This window comes from Maniola hyperantus, chromosome 27 (genome assembly GCF_902806685.2).
Source record: "Maniola hyperantus chromosome 27, iAphHyp1.2, whole genome shotgun sequence".
Taxonomy (NCBI): Eukaryota; Metazoa; Arthropoda; class Insecta; order Lepidoptera; family Nymphalidae; genus Maniola; species Maniola hyperantus.
Window position 1 is genome coordinate 3,727,045 of NC_048562.1, and position 15,901 is coordinate 3,742,945.

At 39.8% G+C, this 15,901-nt stretch overlaps 1 protein-coding gene across 1 annotated transcript; it reads right to left on the bottom strand.

Annotated features, from left to right (window-relative positions):
* Window positions 1-545: 545 nt before the first annotated feature.
* LOC117994592 (uncharacterized) lies at window positions 546-13,297 on the bottom strand. The gene is made up of 5 exons (XM_069508053.1): window positions 13,261-13,297; window positions 9,700-9,774; window positions 3,082-3,213; window positions 1,954-2,619; window positions 546-820 (listed from the first exon to the last, which is right to left on the bottom strand). The coding sequence occupies exons 1-5, from the start codon at window positions 13,295-13,297 to the stop codon at window positions 567-569; spliced, it is 1,164 nt and encodes a 387-aa protein (XP_069364154.1). The 3' UTR covers window positions 546-566.
* Between the last annotated feature and the right edge of the window lie 2,604 nt (window positions 13,298-15,901).

Below are 15,901 nucleotides of genomic sequence, written 5' to 3' on the forward strand. Positions count from 1 at the left end.
CCACGCTAACTCGGTGCGGATGGGCGAATGTGCGGGGTGCCCCCCTCCCTCCCCCCGCCTCATACCCCGATTGCCATCTCGACCTGTCGCGGACTATACATTGACATCACCGCCTTCGCAACCATATAAGTGAAAGATCGGAAAACCTTATCTTTAAACAGATTCTTGTAGTATGAAATGAAATAAAATGAAGTGAATATTTAAACGAATGAAATGAAATGAATAAATGAAAAATATTATAAATTAGAAACGGACACTTTTCTATAGAATAAATAATTTTTTTTTTATTTCTTCGGTGGACACTGTATAGCCTTTCTTTGCGGAGGCGGCGAAGGCAAATCCTCCCTACATGCAAGCCTCTCAATTCTGCGTTTTTACTGCAAGCCATATTATACATTGATATCACCGCCTTAGCTACCAATTACCATGTAGGTGAAAGACCGGAAAACCTCATCGGTTTCCTTAGGAAAGTATAGCGCTCCCCGACCGATGCTTGAAGTATGAAATGAAATTAATAAATGAATTAAAAACGGACACTTTTCTATAGAATAAATAAAAAAATATTTTTATTTCTTCGGTGGACACTGTATAGCCTTTCTTTGCGGCGGCGGCGAAGGCAAATCCTCCCTACATGCAAGCCTCTCTCTCAAATCTGCGTTTTTATTGCAAGCCATATTATATATTGATATCACCGCCTTAGCTACCATGTAGGTGAAAGACCGGAAAACCTCATCGGTCTCCTTAGGGAAGCATAGAGCTCCCGTGGCCAGAAAGCCGATGCTTGTGAAGAAGAATCTACGTGGTAACCCTCCTCCGCCACCTATAAAAAAAGTAAAATTAAAGTATAGATAAAACCGAAAGGCGCAGTGCTGATACCCGCCCACCCCAGGTGGACAGACGACATCAAACGCAGGGAGTGGTTGGATTCAGGTGGGGCAAGACCGTGGCCCGTGGAAGTGGCATAAATCTGTCTCATTTTAACTGAAAATCTGGGGCCCTAGCGCGGTTGTTTGACAGCTACAATGTCACGATCGCAATAATCTCTGATTGGTTAATGCTCGCTCACTACTGGCCACAATGCAATGTTGCAACAAGAATCGCACAAACTCAGCCAATCAGAACAATTGAGATTGTAATAACGATTGATGCAGGTTTTAGACAATCGCCCTACAGAGCTAAGTCAAAGCACACTCTATAGAACTCAGCATAAGTGAAGACTGAAGTCTGAATAAAGTCTATATCTCTGCAGGCTTAGTTCGGGCTGGCCACTAGTACAATAAAATAAAATAAAATAAAATAAAAATCTTTTTTATTCGAATAAACTTTTAAAAGTACTTTCGAATAGTCGGATGCATCTACCACTGGTTCGGAATGCCTTTCCTACTGAGAAGAACCAGCAAGAAACTCGGCGGTTGCTCTTTTCAAATATTTGATATAGGTACAAGATTATGCCATGTATAAAATAGTATTTGCAGTCTTGTGCGTCGCCGGAACGAGCTGCAGGTCAAATCCACGCTCTTTTATCATTTAGATAATCTTCAATTGTCTAATATGCTTTTTTCAGGAGCATATTTTTAATAGATTTTTTAAACTTGTGCAAAGGTAAGTCCAAAATAGTTTGCGGGATTTTATTATAAAAGGTAATACCCATACCCACAAATGACTTTTGGACTTTCCTGAGGCGGAAGGTAGGAGCTGCAAGTTTCTTCAATTCTTTCTTAGTTTTCTTCAATTTCAATCTAAACTAATATGGGTACCTTCAAGGTCAAGAGTGAATAGGCATCTTCTAGGCAAGCGCGTTCCATCTTAGGCTGCATCATTACTTGCCAGCAGGTCTCAATGCAGCCAAGCGTTAGCCTATGATTTAAAATCGCATATTATCGCATTAGGTTAGCCTGTAATGATAGGTTTAAGTTGTCTAATAAATAAATAAAAATCGGTTAAATAACATACCTATTAAATATCCTGTGAGAGTTCCAACACCAACCACTGCTTGTCTGACTGCCAAATTCTCTGGATCTCTCATAGTTGCTTTAAAATCATTCTTAGCTTTCTTAACACAAGCACAAGTATTAACACAATACTTATTTACAATGCATTTTGCGTGACATAAATTTTCTTGGGCAATCTTTCTGTATTTCTTCGTGTATGGTAGTAGAAATTTATGTAGTAATTTTGTGTTTCTTTCAAGACATTTGTCTTTATCTTCAAGATATTCTTTATATTCGTTATGTGGGGATTCGTATATAGGTAAGTCTGTGTACTTCATTTTAGGAGGTTTTTGTGGTGGCTCTGGTTGTTTGGCTGCATGCACAACTGGTATTACATTGAAATTTGCTCCTAATAGTGCTTTTTGTAAAGCACGTATCCATATTCTTCCTATAATATAAAGGTCTATATTGTCTTGATCTATTCCTTTTGATGTGTTTCTTTGTAGTTCTTCTGATTGAACTGCATGCACATCTGGCAATACTTTGAAATTCTTTCTTGATAGAACTTTTTCCAAAGCTTTCCAGAATCTTTTTATAATATATAGGTCTCCATTTAATGCTTGGTCGGTGTTATCTCGGTCTGTTGCTTTTGGTAGTTTGGTTGCATGGACTATTTTGTAATTTGCTCCTAACTGAGATTTTTGTATGGCATTTTTCCATATTTTTTCTATAATGTAAAGATCACCGTTGAATACTAGGTCTATATCGACTTGATCTATTCCTTTTAGGGTGTTTTCTTGTGGTTCTTCTGGTACTTTGACTGCATTCACTTCTGGTATTACTTTGAAGTTTTTTCCTGATAAGACTTTTTGCAAAGCTTTCCATAACTTTTTTATTATGTCTCCAATTAATGCTTCGTCTATATTGTTTTGGTCCGGTGCTTTATGTAGTTTAATTGCATGCACTGCTATGAAATTTGCTCCTAATAAAGTTTTTTGTAAAGCACTATTCCATATTCTTTGTATAATGTGAAGATCTCCGTTTAATACTTGATCTACATTATCATGGTCTATTACTCTTAATATGTTTCTTTGTGGTTCTTCTGGTTGTTGGGCTGCATGCACTGTTGGTATTAGTTTGAGGTTCTTACCTAATTGGGCTTTTTGTACAGCACCTTTCCATATTCTTTGTATAATGTGAAGATCTCCGTTTAATACTTGATCTAGATTATCTTGGTCTATTACTCTTAATATGTTTCTTTGTGGTCCTTCTGGTTGTTGGGCTGCATGCACGGTTGGTATTAGTTTGAGGTTCTTACCTAATTGGGCTTTTTGTAAAGCACCTTTCCATATACTTTCTATAATGTTAAAGTCTCTATGTATTTCTTGGTCAGCTTGGTTTGTATTTTCTTTGATTTTTTGGTGTTTTTGGTTATCACTTAAAGTTTTGGTTTCTGCATAGTCTGCTACGCAAGACAGACAAGGCTGCATCTTCCGGCGTTGTTTGCTTTGGTTATAAAAAATTTGTTTAAAAAAAGTGCAGGATCAAATATAAATTACTATTGATTTTGAAAATGTTTTGAAAATTCGTGTGCATGGCGTTTATGTCATTATTGACACTTGGAATATCTATCTTTTATTCCCTTAATCTATGATTTTTTATGATTTTTAGGGTTCTTTTAAAAAGTAACACGGAACCCTTATAGGATCAATTTATTGTCTCTCTGTCTGTCAAGAAACCTACGAGGTACTTCCCGTTGATCTAGAATCATGAAATTTGGCAGATAGGTACCTACTAGGTAGGTCTTATAGCAGACATAAGGGGACAAATCTGAAAACCGTGTATTTCTGGTTACATCACACAAAAAAAGTTAAATTGTGGTCTAATAATTAGTGTTTTTTAATTTTCAAAGTATTATAACTACATATATCATCTGAGATACCATATGAAAGGGCTTCACTTGTGCATTCTAAAACAGATTTGTGTTTATTTGTATGCATCATAGTTTTTGATTTATCTTGCAAAATGTCGAAAAAATACGACTGTAGTACGGAACCCTCGGTGGGCGAGCCTGGCTCGCACTTGATCGGTTTTTTTCATGTGATGACTAGGACACCCCACTTGGTATAGTTATCTTACATTTAAAGTTGAAAATACTAATTATTTGTTCATGAACACATTTTAATTTCTTTTGAATGATGTGACCATAAATTCACGGTTTTCAGATTTTTCCCCTTATGCGTGCAATAAGACCTAACTACTTGCCAAATTTCAAGAGTCTAGACTCTGTACGGGAAGTACCCTATAGGTTTCTTGAAATACATACAGACAACAAAGTAATCGTATAAGGGTTCCTTTTTTCGTTTTGAGGTACGGAACCCTAAAAAGAAAATATCACATTTTTAAATACGTTTTTGATACGACTAAGTAAGTACCTAAAATTCAATCTAGGTAGCAATTCTAGCAAATCGAAACCTCACAGCTAGTAGATATAAGGAATTTCTCGACCCGAGATAAACCATTCCGAATTCATTCACTCGACTCGAGTGTCAATCGACATCTGATTTCATCGATTCCGAATCGTTTCGAACTCGATTATTCGAAGCAATTGCATGAAAAACCGTTGAAATGGACATATACAAGTACGCTGGAAGAGTTGTGCCATACAAAATGATAGTGATTCTTTGTGGCACTCAAAGCGCCCCAGCGAGCGTATCGGGAATTAAAATTATTGTCACTTTGTGTCAATGTACATCGACTTTTAGAAAGAGATTTCGGCTTTGTAGGGCGTTTTCTCTGTCACTCATACCTATGTGACGATTTGTCGGCCTCAACGACAGAGACAACGCTCTACGAAACTGCACCTCTTTCTAAAGACCGATGTACAATATTTCCTGCCGGGTACTGTACTTTGCGGAAGTCCATGATATACAAGGAACTGAAAGCTTAATTTTACTATAAGCTGCCGAGACAGACAAATCTGTATGGTGTTGTGCAGCATGCGATGTGCACCTCCTACTGCTAAACATGCAGGAAAAGCCAGCCACCAAGCAAGCAATACGCACCACCACCACAGCACCACACAAATCTCAAAACACACTCGACGCACGTTTCGATATCCATACAGATTTGTCTGTTTCAGCGAAGTACATCAAATTAAGCTTTTATTTCCTTGGAAAAATTTCTCATCTAAATATATAAAGGGAAAAGGTGACTGACTGACCGACTGACTGACTGATCAAACTATTGGACGGATCGGGCTCAATTTTGGCATGCAGGTAGCTATTATGACGAAGGTATCGGCTAAGAAAGGGTTTTTAAAAATTCATCCCCTAAGGGGGTGAAATAGGGGTTTGAAAATTGTGTAGACCACGCGGACGAAGTCGCGGGCATAAGCTAGTCTATAATTAATATATTTTAGTTCCGAGTACGCTTACATGACACTCGCTGCTGCGATTAGCGCCAAAATGACGAAAATCATGTTGCTTCAAAAACAGGTCGGCAATCGCAGTTCCAGCGTACTTGTATTAATAGAGATCAGTGATGAAATACTTACGCAAAAAAGTGGAAAAAGTCGCAAGTGCAACGTTTCATACGACGTATCCCATTTTCTGATGACAAAATTAATTTTGTACATCCGTAACTTGAAAGTGATTTGTATTTCCAAGTGGAATGGTTGAAAATTGCTAGGCAAAAGATTTTTAGTTGGTTTGTAAGGTAGATACAGTACGTGGCAGAAAGTAATGTATAAGTTCTGCGAATTGCTATTGCGCTGGAACCATGTCTCATTAACATCGAAATGACGTCATTTTGACGTCAGCCGAAATAAAAACATACTATCAGCTCGGAACTTCAGTCTAGTGCTGACGTCACTAAAATGGCGGCCACGCGCATTAGCAATTTGCGGGACTTCGGCCTTTAGAATGACATATTTATGCTTTGTAGAGCGTTGTCTTTGTCACTCATACCTATATGACGTTTTGTCGGTCTCAATGACAGGGACAACGCTCTACATTACTTTAGGCCGCGTACTGTACAAAAGTTTTGTTTTGTAATGCTTACTTCCCACGGTCCGTGATACTGCGGATTATTACGCACGGCCGACGATGACAACAGACATCCACGCACCGCGCACGACTCGGACGACGACGACGGTGTGTCTGCGCTACCACGGATGATACTCTTCACATGGCGCGTCGGTGCGGACTGCTCCGAGTCTGTCCGCAATATCACGCACCGTGGGAAGCCGGTATAAGAAATAAGAACTACCTACAGGATGCTGTGATAGCCTAGTGGTTAGGACGTCCGCCTTCTAATCGGAGGTCAGGGGTTCGATCCCAGGCACGCACCTCTAACTTTTCGGAGCTATGTGCGTTTCAAGTAATTGAATATCACTTGCTTTAACGGTGAAAGAAAACATCGTGAGGAAACCTGCATGCCTGAGAGTTCTCCATAATGTTCTCAAAGGTGTGTAAAGTCTACCAATCTGCAACTGGCCAGCGTGGTAGACTATATGGCCAAAACCCTTCTCACTCTGAGAGTAGACCCGTGCTCTGTAGTGAGCCGACGATGGGTTGATCGTGATGATGATGGTTGAAAATTCAAAATTGCTAGGCAAAAGATTTTTAATTGGCTTATAAGCTATAGATACAAAGATTTTGTTTTGTAATGTTTACTTCCCACGGTCCGTGATACTGCGGATTATTACGCACGGTCGACGATGACAACAGACATCCACGCACCGAGCACGACTCGAACGACGACGGCGGCGTGTCTGCGCTACCACGGACGATACTCTTCTCATGGCGCGTCGCGTCGGTGCGGACTGGTCCGAGTCTGTCCGCAATATCACGCACCGTGGGAAGCCGGTATAAGAAATAAGAACTTCCTACAGGAACTGTGTGTGATTTATATGTAAGACTAACTTATGCTCGCGACTTCATCCGCGTGGACTACACAAACTTCAAACCCCTATTTCACCCCCTTAGGGGTTGAATTTTCATAAATCCTTTCTTAGCGGATGCCTACGTCATAATAGCTATCTGCATGCCAAATTTCAGCCCGATCCGTCCAGTAGTTTGAGCTGTGCGTTGATAGATCAGTCATTCAGTCAGTCACCTTTTCCTTTTTATACATTTAAGATTACATTGGTAAGACAAAGAGGCGAATACTCTAAATGTTATGAAAGAACGTGTGCAAGTGGCAATATACGAATAAAATATAATTTTCAAAAAAAGATAAAAAAACTCTTACACGAAAACTTTTATAGGCAATATTCGAACAAATTCATAAGTACCCTCGGCAAAAGTACATAATGCCTCAAATATTATATACGAGGCATTGTTTTTCTGGTGCCGGACCCAGTAATCTTATTTTACACGGATGTTAAGACACTGGAAAGGATACCGCATCTTTTTCATTTTAATATTGCTAGAAAAGGAAGGACGTTCCGAGACGAGTGTGAAGCAGTGAAGAGAGGTGGTGTTGTAGCGTTAAGGGCAACATCCTCTGATGACTAAAAAAGTTTTTGCAAATCGGTCCAGAAACCTGGAAAAAGTCGATGTACATACATTAAAAAAAAAGTATAAAAAAAAACAGGCCGAGAACCCTCCTTTTTGGAAGTCGGTTAATAAAATAGCGTGGATTTGACCTGCAGCTCGTTCCACCAACGCGCAGGACTGCAAATATTACTTTTTTATACAATATGGTATAATATTATTGTATATCAAATCTTTGAAAACAGCAACCGCCGAGTTTCTTGCTGGTTTCTTCTCGGTAGGAAAGGCATTCCGAACCAGTGGTAGATGCAGCTGACGATTCAAAAATACTTGTAAAAGTTTAATTGAATAAAAAATATTTTTATTATATTTATTATTTATTTACTTACTTCCGGTCACTTCTTGCCTCCCAGCATCTCTATATATCCGTGAATCCCGCGGTGCTCGAAGCGGTGGGAACAATGGGCGATTACTTTTACTGCTTATTGTGGTTAAAACACACCGGACTTCTTGTTAACTGGACGTTAAAATTTTATTATCGACGCGAAAATTTGCTTAGCCCTTGTTCGCTTCGTCTTGACGACTTTATATGTTTGGTTAATAATATTTACTTCACTGAACCATAGTTCACTGCTCAGCGTCCTATGGAGCGGGCTATGTTGGGTATCTCTGTGAGGGACAAAATCCGTAACAAAAAACCGGCCAAGTGCGAGTCAGACTCGCGCAATGAGGGTTCCGTACTACAGTCGTATTTTTAGACATTTTGCAGGATAATTCAAAAACTATGATATTATATAAAAATAAATAAAAATCTGTTTTAGAATGTACAGGTGAATACCTTTCATATTATACCCCATTTGATATAAGTTATCTTACTTCGAAAATGGAACATACTAATTATTAGTTTATGACCACAATTTAATTTTTTTTGTGTGATGTAACCACAAATTCGCGGTTTTCAGATTTTTCTCCGAATGTCAGCTATAAGACGGGAACGGGAAGTACCCTGTAGGTTTCTTGATAGACAGACAGACAGACAGACAGACAGACAAGAAAGTAATCCTATAAGGGTTCCGTTTTTCCTTTTGAGGTACGGAACCATAAAAAGTAATAAAAGTCCTAACATAAAGAATCAAAGGTGACATGTGAGTTCCTTTGATTGAGATACGATAAGGGATATCTAATAAAACGCTCGTAAAATGGCGAAATGCTTATAAATTGTTAATATTTGAATACTTATTACAATTTGTGTGTATTTTGTGGGGCCCCGCGCGGTGGACTGTGAATTCGTTGGTGTATGTTAAGGGGAAGCGCTTCTCTTACTATATTTTCTATCATCATCGTCAACCGATAGATATACCCTGCTTGACATATGAAAATGAACATTTTTTAATTTTGCAAGCAGCTAGTATTATGACAGAGACATCCGTTTAGAAAGGATTTTTGAGAATTCAACGCCTAGGGTGGAAAATAGGGAATTGAAAATTTGTGTAGTCCACGCAGACGAAGTCACGGAAATGAGCTAGTAAATAAATAATTTTTGAACTTGGTCTTATAAAAATATTACCTGATGCCCGCGACTTCGTCCGTGTGGATTTTTGTTTTTCAAAATCCCCAGGAAACTATTTGATTTTCCGGAATAAAAAGTAGCATATGTGTTTATACAGAGTATAATCTATCTACATTCCTCAGCCAAATCCGTCCCGTAGTTTTTGCGTGAAAGAGTAACAAACATACACACACACAAACAGGTCTTTACTACCCATGCAAAAAAACACATCCATTCGTTGCTCCGTTGCGACGTGATTGAAGGGCAAACCAACAAACCAATAAACAAACAAACAAACACACTTTCGCATTTATAATATTGTATAGTGTGATAAAAGTTCCCGGCTGTACTCACGTGGTTAGTGAACGTAAGCCCGACTAGTTTCAAACCCATCCGGGGTACTTTTTCAAAGGGACTCACTCACGACATCGAAAGTTTGAACGCTAAAGCAGCTTGACCTTAAATGATCAGATGCCTCATGTCAGCACTTAGGCCTACCCCCACGGTCACGCTCTTTGGATGGACTGCGTAAAAACAGTTTAAGTGACACGACCATGACTGAGCGATTCAACTTTTCGGACTGTTTTATTGTTTACAATATTTAAGCATCTATATTTTACCTACATACCAGCTGATGACACAGTATTAAGAGAGACACGCTCTGATGTCGTGGTAAATGACGACCACGACGACCGTTCAACATAGGACCCTAATTACTTACGTGGGCCAGTGTGGGTGACTCCTTCGTCCCGCACTTGCCGCGCGATTGCTGTGTCGAGACGGCTTCGTCGAACTTCTGTATGCAATCACATTACTCTGTACTGTACTGTACTGTACTGTCGTGGCAGAAAGTAATGTATATCGGCCTTTAGAATGACATTTCGGCTTTGTAGAGCGTTGTCTCTGTCACTCATACCTACCTACCTATGTGACGTTTTGTCGGTCTCAGCGACAGAGACAACGCTCTTCAAATCTGCTATCTCCTTCTAAAGGTCGATGTACATTACTTTCTGCCGCGTAGGTACCTACTGTAACCGTGATGGCAAACTACTCACTTTAGTTAACAGGTGACTTTATCATCATCAATCAATCAGCCTTTTTGCGTCCACTGCTGGACATAGGCCTTCCCAAGAGCACGCCACCACACACGATCCTCCGCCTTCCTCATCCACCCACTTCCCGCTATCTTCTTAAGGTCGTCAGTCCAGCGGGTTGGAGGTCGTCCCACACTGCGCTTGCTGATACGCGGTCTCCACTCCAGAACACGTCTGCCCCATCGGCCATCGGTTCTGCGGCAGACGTGGCCTGCCCAATGCCACTTCAGCTGGCTAATTCGTTGGGCTATGTCGGTCACTCTGGTTCTTCTACGGATTTCCTCGTTACGGATTTTGTCCCTCAGAGAGATACCCAACATAGCCCGCTCCATAGCCCGCTGAGCGACTTTGAACTTGTGGACAAGGCCAACTGTCAGTGTCCACGTCTCAGCGCCATACGTCATCACAGGTAGGACACACTCATTAAAGACTTTCGTCTTTAGGCTTTGGTGGCTTAGGTGACTTTATAGAGCCTTTAAATTTGTCAATTTTTTGAACAACTTTGCCTTAAATGATCAGATGCCTCATGTCAGCACTAAGGCCTACCCCCACGGTCACGCTCTGTGCATGGACTGCGTAAAAACAGTTTAAGTGACACGACCATGACTGAGCGATTCAACTTTTCGGACTGTATTATTGTTTAAATTAAAATAACTATACAAGAAACTGACTAACTCACTCAGACAAACTAGTGTTTAATAAGTATAATTACTTGTGTTATCGCACTTGTAATAAATTATCTCTGACGGCTGTTGCGTCGATATCTTGAGTCGATTGTATAAATACGGGTGGTTGATGAATTTTAAGGTAATCTCGTTCGACGCGAGACTCGCTAACTATTATATGCTTTTTGTGTTTAGGTCGCCATTTTGATTGATTGGTTTTAATAGTAATTTTGTGCCCTAATCAAGTTAATGTTACAGTTTGGTTAGTATAAAGAGTAAACCTCTACGCCACGATCAATATCTGCGCGCAAGTTTAACAAGAGAGGACATTCAAATAACTAATCCAAAAATAGCTTATTAATGCCCTGCTTTTCTGTTTGACTTTAAATTCACTTCTGGTATCCTTTTACTTGTATTTTTAACGGATATGGTGAATTTGGCGATTCTGTAAAACATACCTACCTAAGCAAAATTTTTGAAGACATCGAGATGACTGAGAACATAATATTTGAAATACAAAACAACATTTCAAAACCTCATGCTCTGACCAAAGTGAATCAGCACATTCGACGAGTCACGAACATCGATACGGGATGACCGAATCGAATCAAAATCGATTTCTCAGATATTAACGAGTACATTGCCGATTTTATTAACATTGCAGGATTTATGGAAATTATCGAAATGTTTAATTTCGTTTATTTTATTCATTTGCTTTCATAATTACATGAAGCCCTGTTAGGGCATTGCAAAGTTAGGTACTTTAACAATAGATACCTACATCTTCACGATATATAAAAAACCGGCCAAGTGCGAGTCAGACTCTCACAACGAGGGTTCCGTACTACAGTCGTACTTTTTTGGACATTTTGCACGATAACTCAAAAACTATGATGCATAAAAATAAATGAAAATCTGTTTTAGAATGCACAGGTGAAGATCTTTGATATGATACCCCACTTGATATAGTTATCTTACTTCGAAAATTGAAAATACTAATTATTAGTTTATGACCACAATTTAATTTTTTTGTGTGATGTAACCACAAATTCACGGTTTTCAGATTTTTCCCCTAATGCCAGCTATAAGACCAACCTACCTGCCAAATAAAGCTTAATTTGCAAATATCCGCTGAAACAGATCAAATCTATGTGCATGGTGCAACATGCAGCTGCTAAACATTCGCAGTGGTAAGCGCTGTTATCTTCTTAGTGGGAAGTCCCGGGTTCGATTCCCGGCAGGGGCTTAGAATTTTATAATTTCTAAATTTCTGGTCTGGTCTGGTGGGAGGCTTTGGCCGTGGCTAGTTACCGGTGGCAAAGTGTGCGGTACGATAAAACCAAAGGGGTATGGGTTTTTTAAAAACTGCCATACCCCTTCCAGGTTAGCCCGCTTCCATTTTAGACTGCATCGTCACTTACCACCAGGTGCGATTGCAGTTAAGGGCTAACTTGTATCTGAATAATACAAAAAAGCTTATACCCTGACAAAACACATTGGCTACTTTTTATCCCGGAAAATCAAAGAGTTCGCGCGAGATTAAAAATCAAGGTATACCCACGCGGACGAAATTGCGGGTCATCATCATCATCATGATCAACCCATTACCGGCTCACTACAGAGCACGGGTCTCCTCTCAGAGTGAGGGGGGTTTTGGCCATAGTCTACCACGCTGGCCATGTGCGGATTGGTAGACTTCACACACCTTTAAGAACATTATGTAGAACTCTCACGATGTTTTCCTTCACCGTTAAAGCAAGTGATTTTTAATTAATTAAAACGCACATAACTCCGAAAAGTTATAGGTGCGTCCCCGGGATCGAACCCCCGACCTCCGATTAGAAGGCGGGAGTCTTAACCACTAGTCTATCACAGCTTCACAGTAGTACAGTACCCGGCAGGAAATATTGCACATCTAATTTCAGAAAGAGACTTCTTCGTAAAGCTCTCTTTGGTGAGTCTTTGTCACTCATATTATTATGAGACTCTCTCTCTCACTCACTAAGTATCTCTATCACTATTATGTTCATCAAGAATGCCCACTTATGAGTCACGTCATCAAGTCCTTTCAAACATGTAAAATAAATAATTGTTATCCAAAAATTATCTCTTACAACTAGGACGCTGCGCTAGCCAGGCTATCACAGCTTCCAGTTAGAAAACAGTTAGAAGTTGCGGGTATCAGATAGTTATTCATAAAATTTAGGCTTTAACCAGCAATGTATATCATGTTCTAAAGTGATAGGGATTAATAAGAATGGGGTTCGTTCAATTTTTTGTTAGGAAAGACCATAGATCGACGTGGTCGTTCTATGCCTCGAGCGAGTGGCACCGGCATTATTCAAACAAGTAATTCTGCCGGACATATTGATCAAGTGATCAACTAGTACCTTTTTTTTTTTCGAGGGGGAAATCTTCTTAAGATACCCAATCGGGTTATGTAGGATTTCTACCCACTAAAACCCCCTCGGTGGCCCTCCTCAGCGCGTTATTGAGAGGCTCCGGGAACTCTAAAGAACGTACGCCGGTGCCTCTCTCGCGCGACGCCCGTTGGACACATCCTCGAGAAAGTGCAGCCACTCGCGACTTCGAAGTCCTAGCGCCAAGGACTATGGTTTTAACTGATCAGGACGTTGATCAACGCTGCCCTGATATCTCCGCCTTCGAGCAGGATCAGCGCGCTCGCGAACCCGCTCGGCGGCCTCCTTCTTGAACATTACTGTTTCACAGAAGGAGACCACTGCCCGCCATGCTTCATTGTCTTCCAACATTGCCGCTATGACAGCTGGTGGTGACAAGTCTCTCCCTACCTTTTATAATAAAATTCCGCAAACTATTTTGGACTTACCTTTGCACAAGTTTAAAAAATCTATTAAAAATATGCTCCTGAAAAAAGCATATTACACAATTGAAGATTATCTAAATGATAAAAGAGCGTGGATTTGACCTGCAGCTCGTTCCACCAACGCACAAGACTGCAAATACTATTTTATACATGGGCTAATCTTGTACCTATATCAAATATTTGAAAAGAGCAACCGCCGAGTTTATTGCTGGTTCTTCTCGGTAGGAAAGGCATTCCGAACCAGTGGTAGATGCATCCGACTATTCGTAAGTGCTTGTAAAAGTTTATACGAATAAAAAAGGTTTTTATTTTTTTATTTAATTTTTTTATGCAGCCGACCAGGGTGCACCGCTCGGGCTCCCAGGCAGGGCACTCTTCAAGCGTGTGCTGTGCGGAGTCCCTGTCCTCTTCACAGTGATGACATCGCGGGGTCATCTCGCGACCGATCCGACACAGGTACGATCAACTAGTACCTAGTAGTTTTAACTTTATTGGTGAACAGATTTTGCTCGCGACTTCAGCCGCGGTACGTTTGTAATTATTTATAGCCTACTAGATGATGCCCGCGACTTCGTTCGCGTTTTAAAAAATCCCGTGGGAACTCTTTGATTTTTCCGGGATAAAAAGTAGCCTGTAGTCGTATGACACAGACATCCGTTAAGAAAATATTTTTGGAAATTCAATCTGTAAGGGGGTAAAATACGGGTTTGCCATGAATAAAAAACCGGCCAAGTCCGAGTCAGACTCGCGTACCGAGGGTTTCGTGCTCGAGCATTTTTTTCGACATTTTGCACGATAAATCTAAAACTATTATATTTAAAAATAAATAAAAATCTGTTTTATAATGTTCAGATAAAGTCCTTTCATATCATACCCCACTTGGTATAGTTACCTTACTTTGAAAATTGAAAATACTAATTAGTTGTTCATGAACATTTATTTTAATTTTTTTTTGTGCTATAATCACAAATTTACAATTTCCGTTTTTTTCTTTACTTGTGATATGAGATCTACCTACCTGCCAAATTTCATGGTTCTTGGTCAACGGGAAGTACCCTACAGGTTTTCTTGACAGACACGACAGACTAACAGATTGACAGACAGACAACGAAGTGATCCTATAAGGGTTCCTTTTTTCCGCTTTGAGGTACGGAACCCTGAAACGCATGTGATGAAACCTAGAGATGGGCTGAGCCACCATATTGGGTCTGAAAGGAAATGTTGGTCAAAGGCGCTTAGAAGATGAATCATCTAAAGATTATGATCATTATCATCATCACCCACTCTCACTTTAGCGATTGAAAGCATTGTTTATTGTTTCAAAGAATTTTTTAATTACAATTTTTTTGTACTGAATGATAAGGGAAATTATTTTAATAATCGATTGATATTGGGTTATGATTAGAGAGATTCATTGATTTTAGTTACTCTTGTGTTTTGTTTCTTTTTTAGGGTTCCAACGGGACCCTATTATAAGTCCCGCAAATTACTAATGTGCGTGGCCGCAATTTTAGTGACGTCAGCACTAGACTGAAGTGTCGAACTGATGGTATATTTTTAATTAAATATACGTCAAATGACGTCAAAATGACGTCATTTCTATGTTACAGAGACATGGTTCCAGCGCAATAGCAATTTACGGGATTTATAATATAGCGGTAATACAACAAATTCCTAAAAGGCCGGCAACGCATTGGTGGTTCCTCTGGTACTGCAAATGTTTATGGGCGGCGCTAATCACTTAACATCAGGTGATCCGTCTGCTCGTTTGCTCGCTATTTTTTTTTTTTTAAACGTAGTTATACGTACACAATCTGTGCCTAGTCTCTACCTATAGTAGGTAGGGTTCACCCGAAGCCGTAAAGCCACTTGAAATAAAATACGGTTCATGAGATACAGCCCGCTATCAGACAGAGACAACGGTGGCTTAGTACCAGGGTCCCATTGGCACCCTTCGGGTCCGGAACCTACGTATTTAATGAAAATCAAAATAATAAGTTTTATTTTTTTAATTGGAAAAAAGAATAAGTCGCCCTAATTACCTAAATCCGTCGGTTTCCCATTGATATGGCGTTGTTTCCGCTACATTTCATTTCAAAGGGAATTCGACTCCGCCTTCGAAATATGGCCGCCGCCTGACGCTAACCTATTTTATAATTTATAAATAAACAGCTTTTTGTTCGGGGAAATTATATTTAATTTATTCTCTTGCGTCTTTGTGAAATGGTTTCCCTACTTTCACTGTGTATTCTGTATTTCTAAATTCAAATAGGTATCCTTATTTCAAACTAGCGGTGCTTTTGTCAAACAAGACCGCCT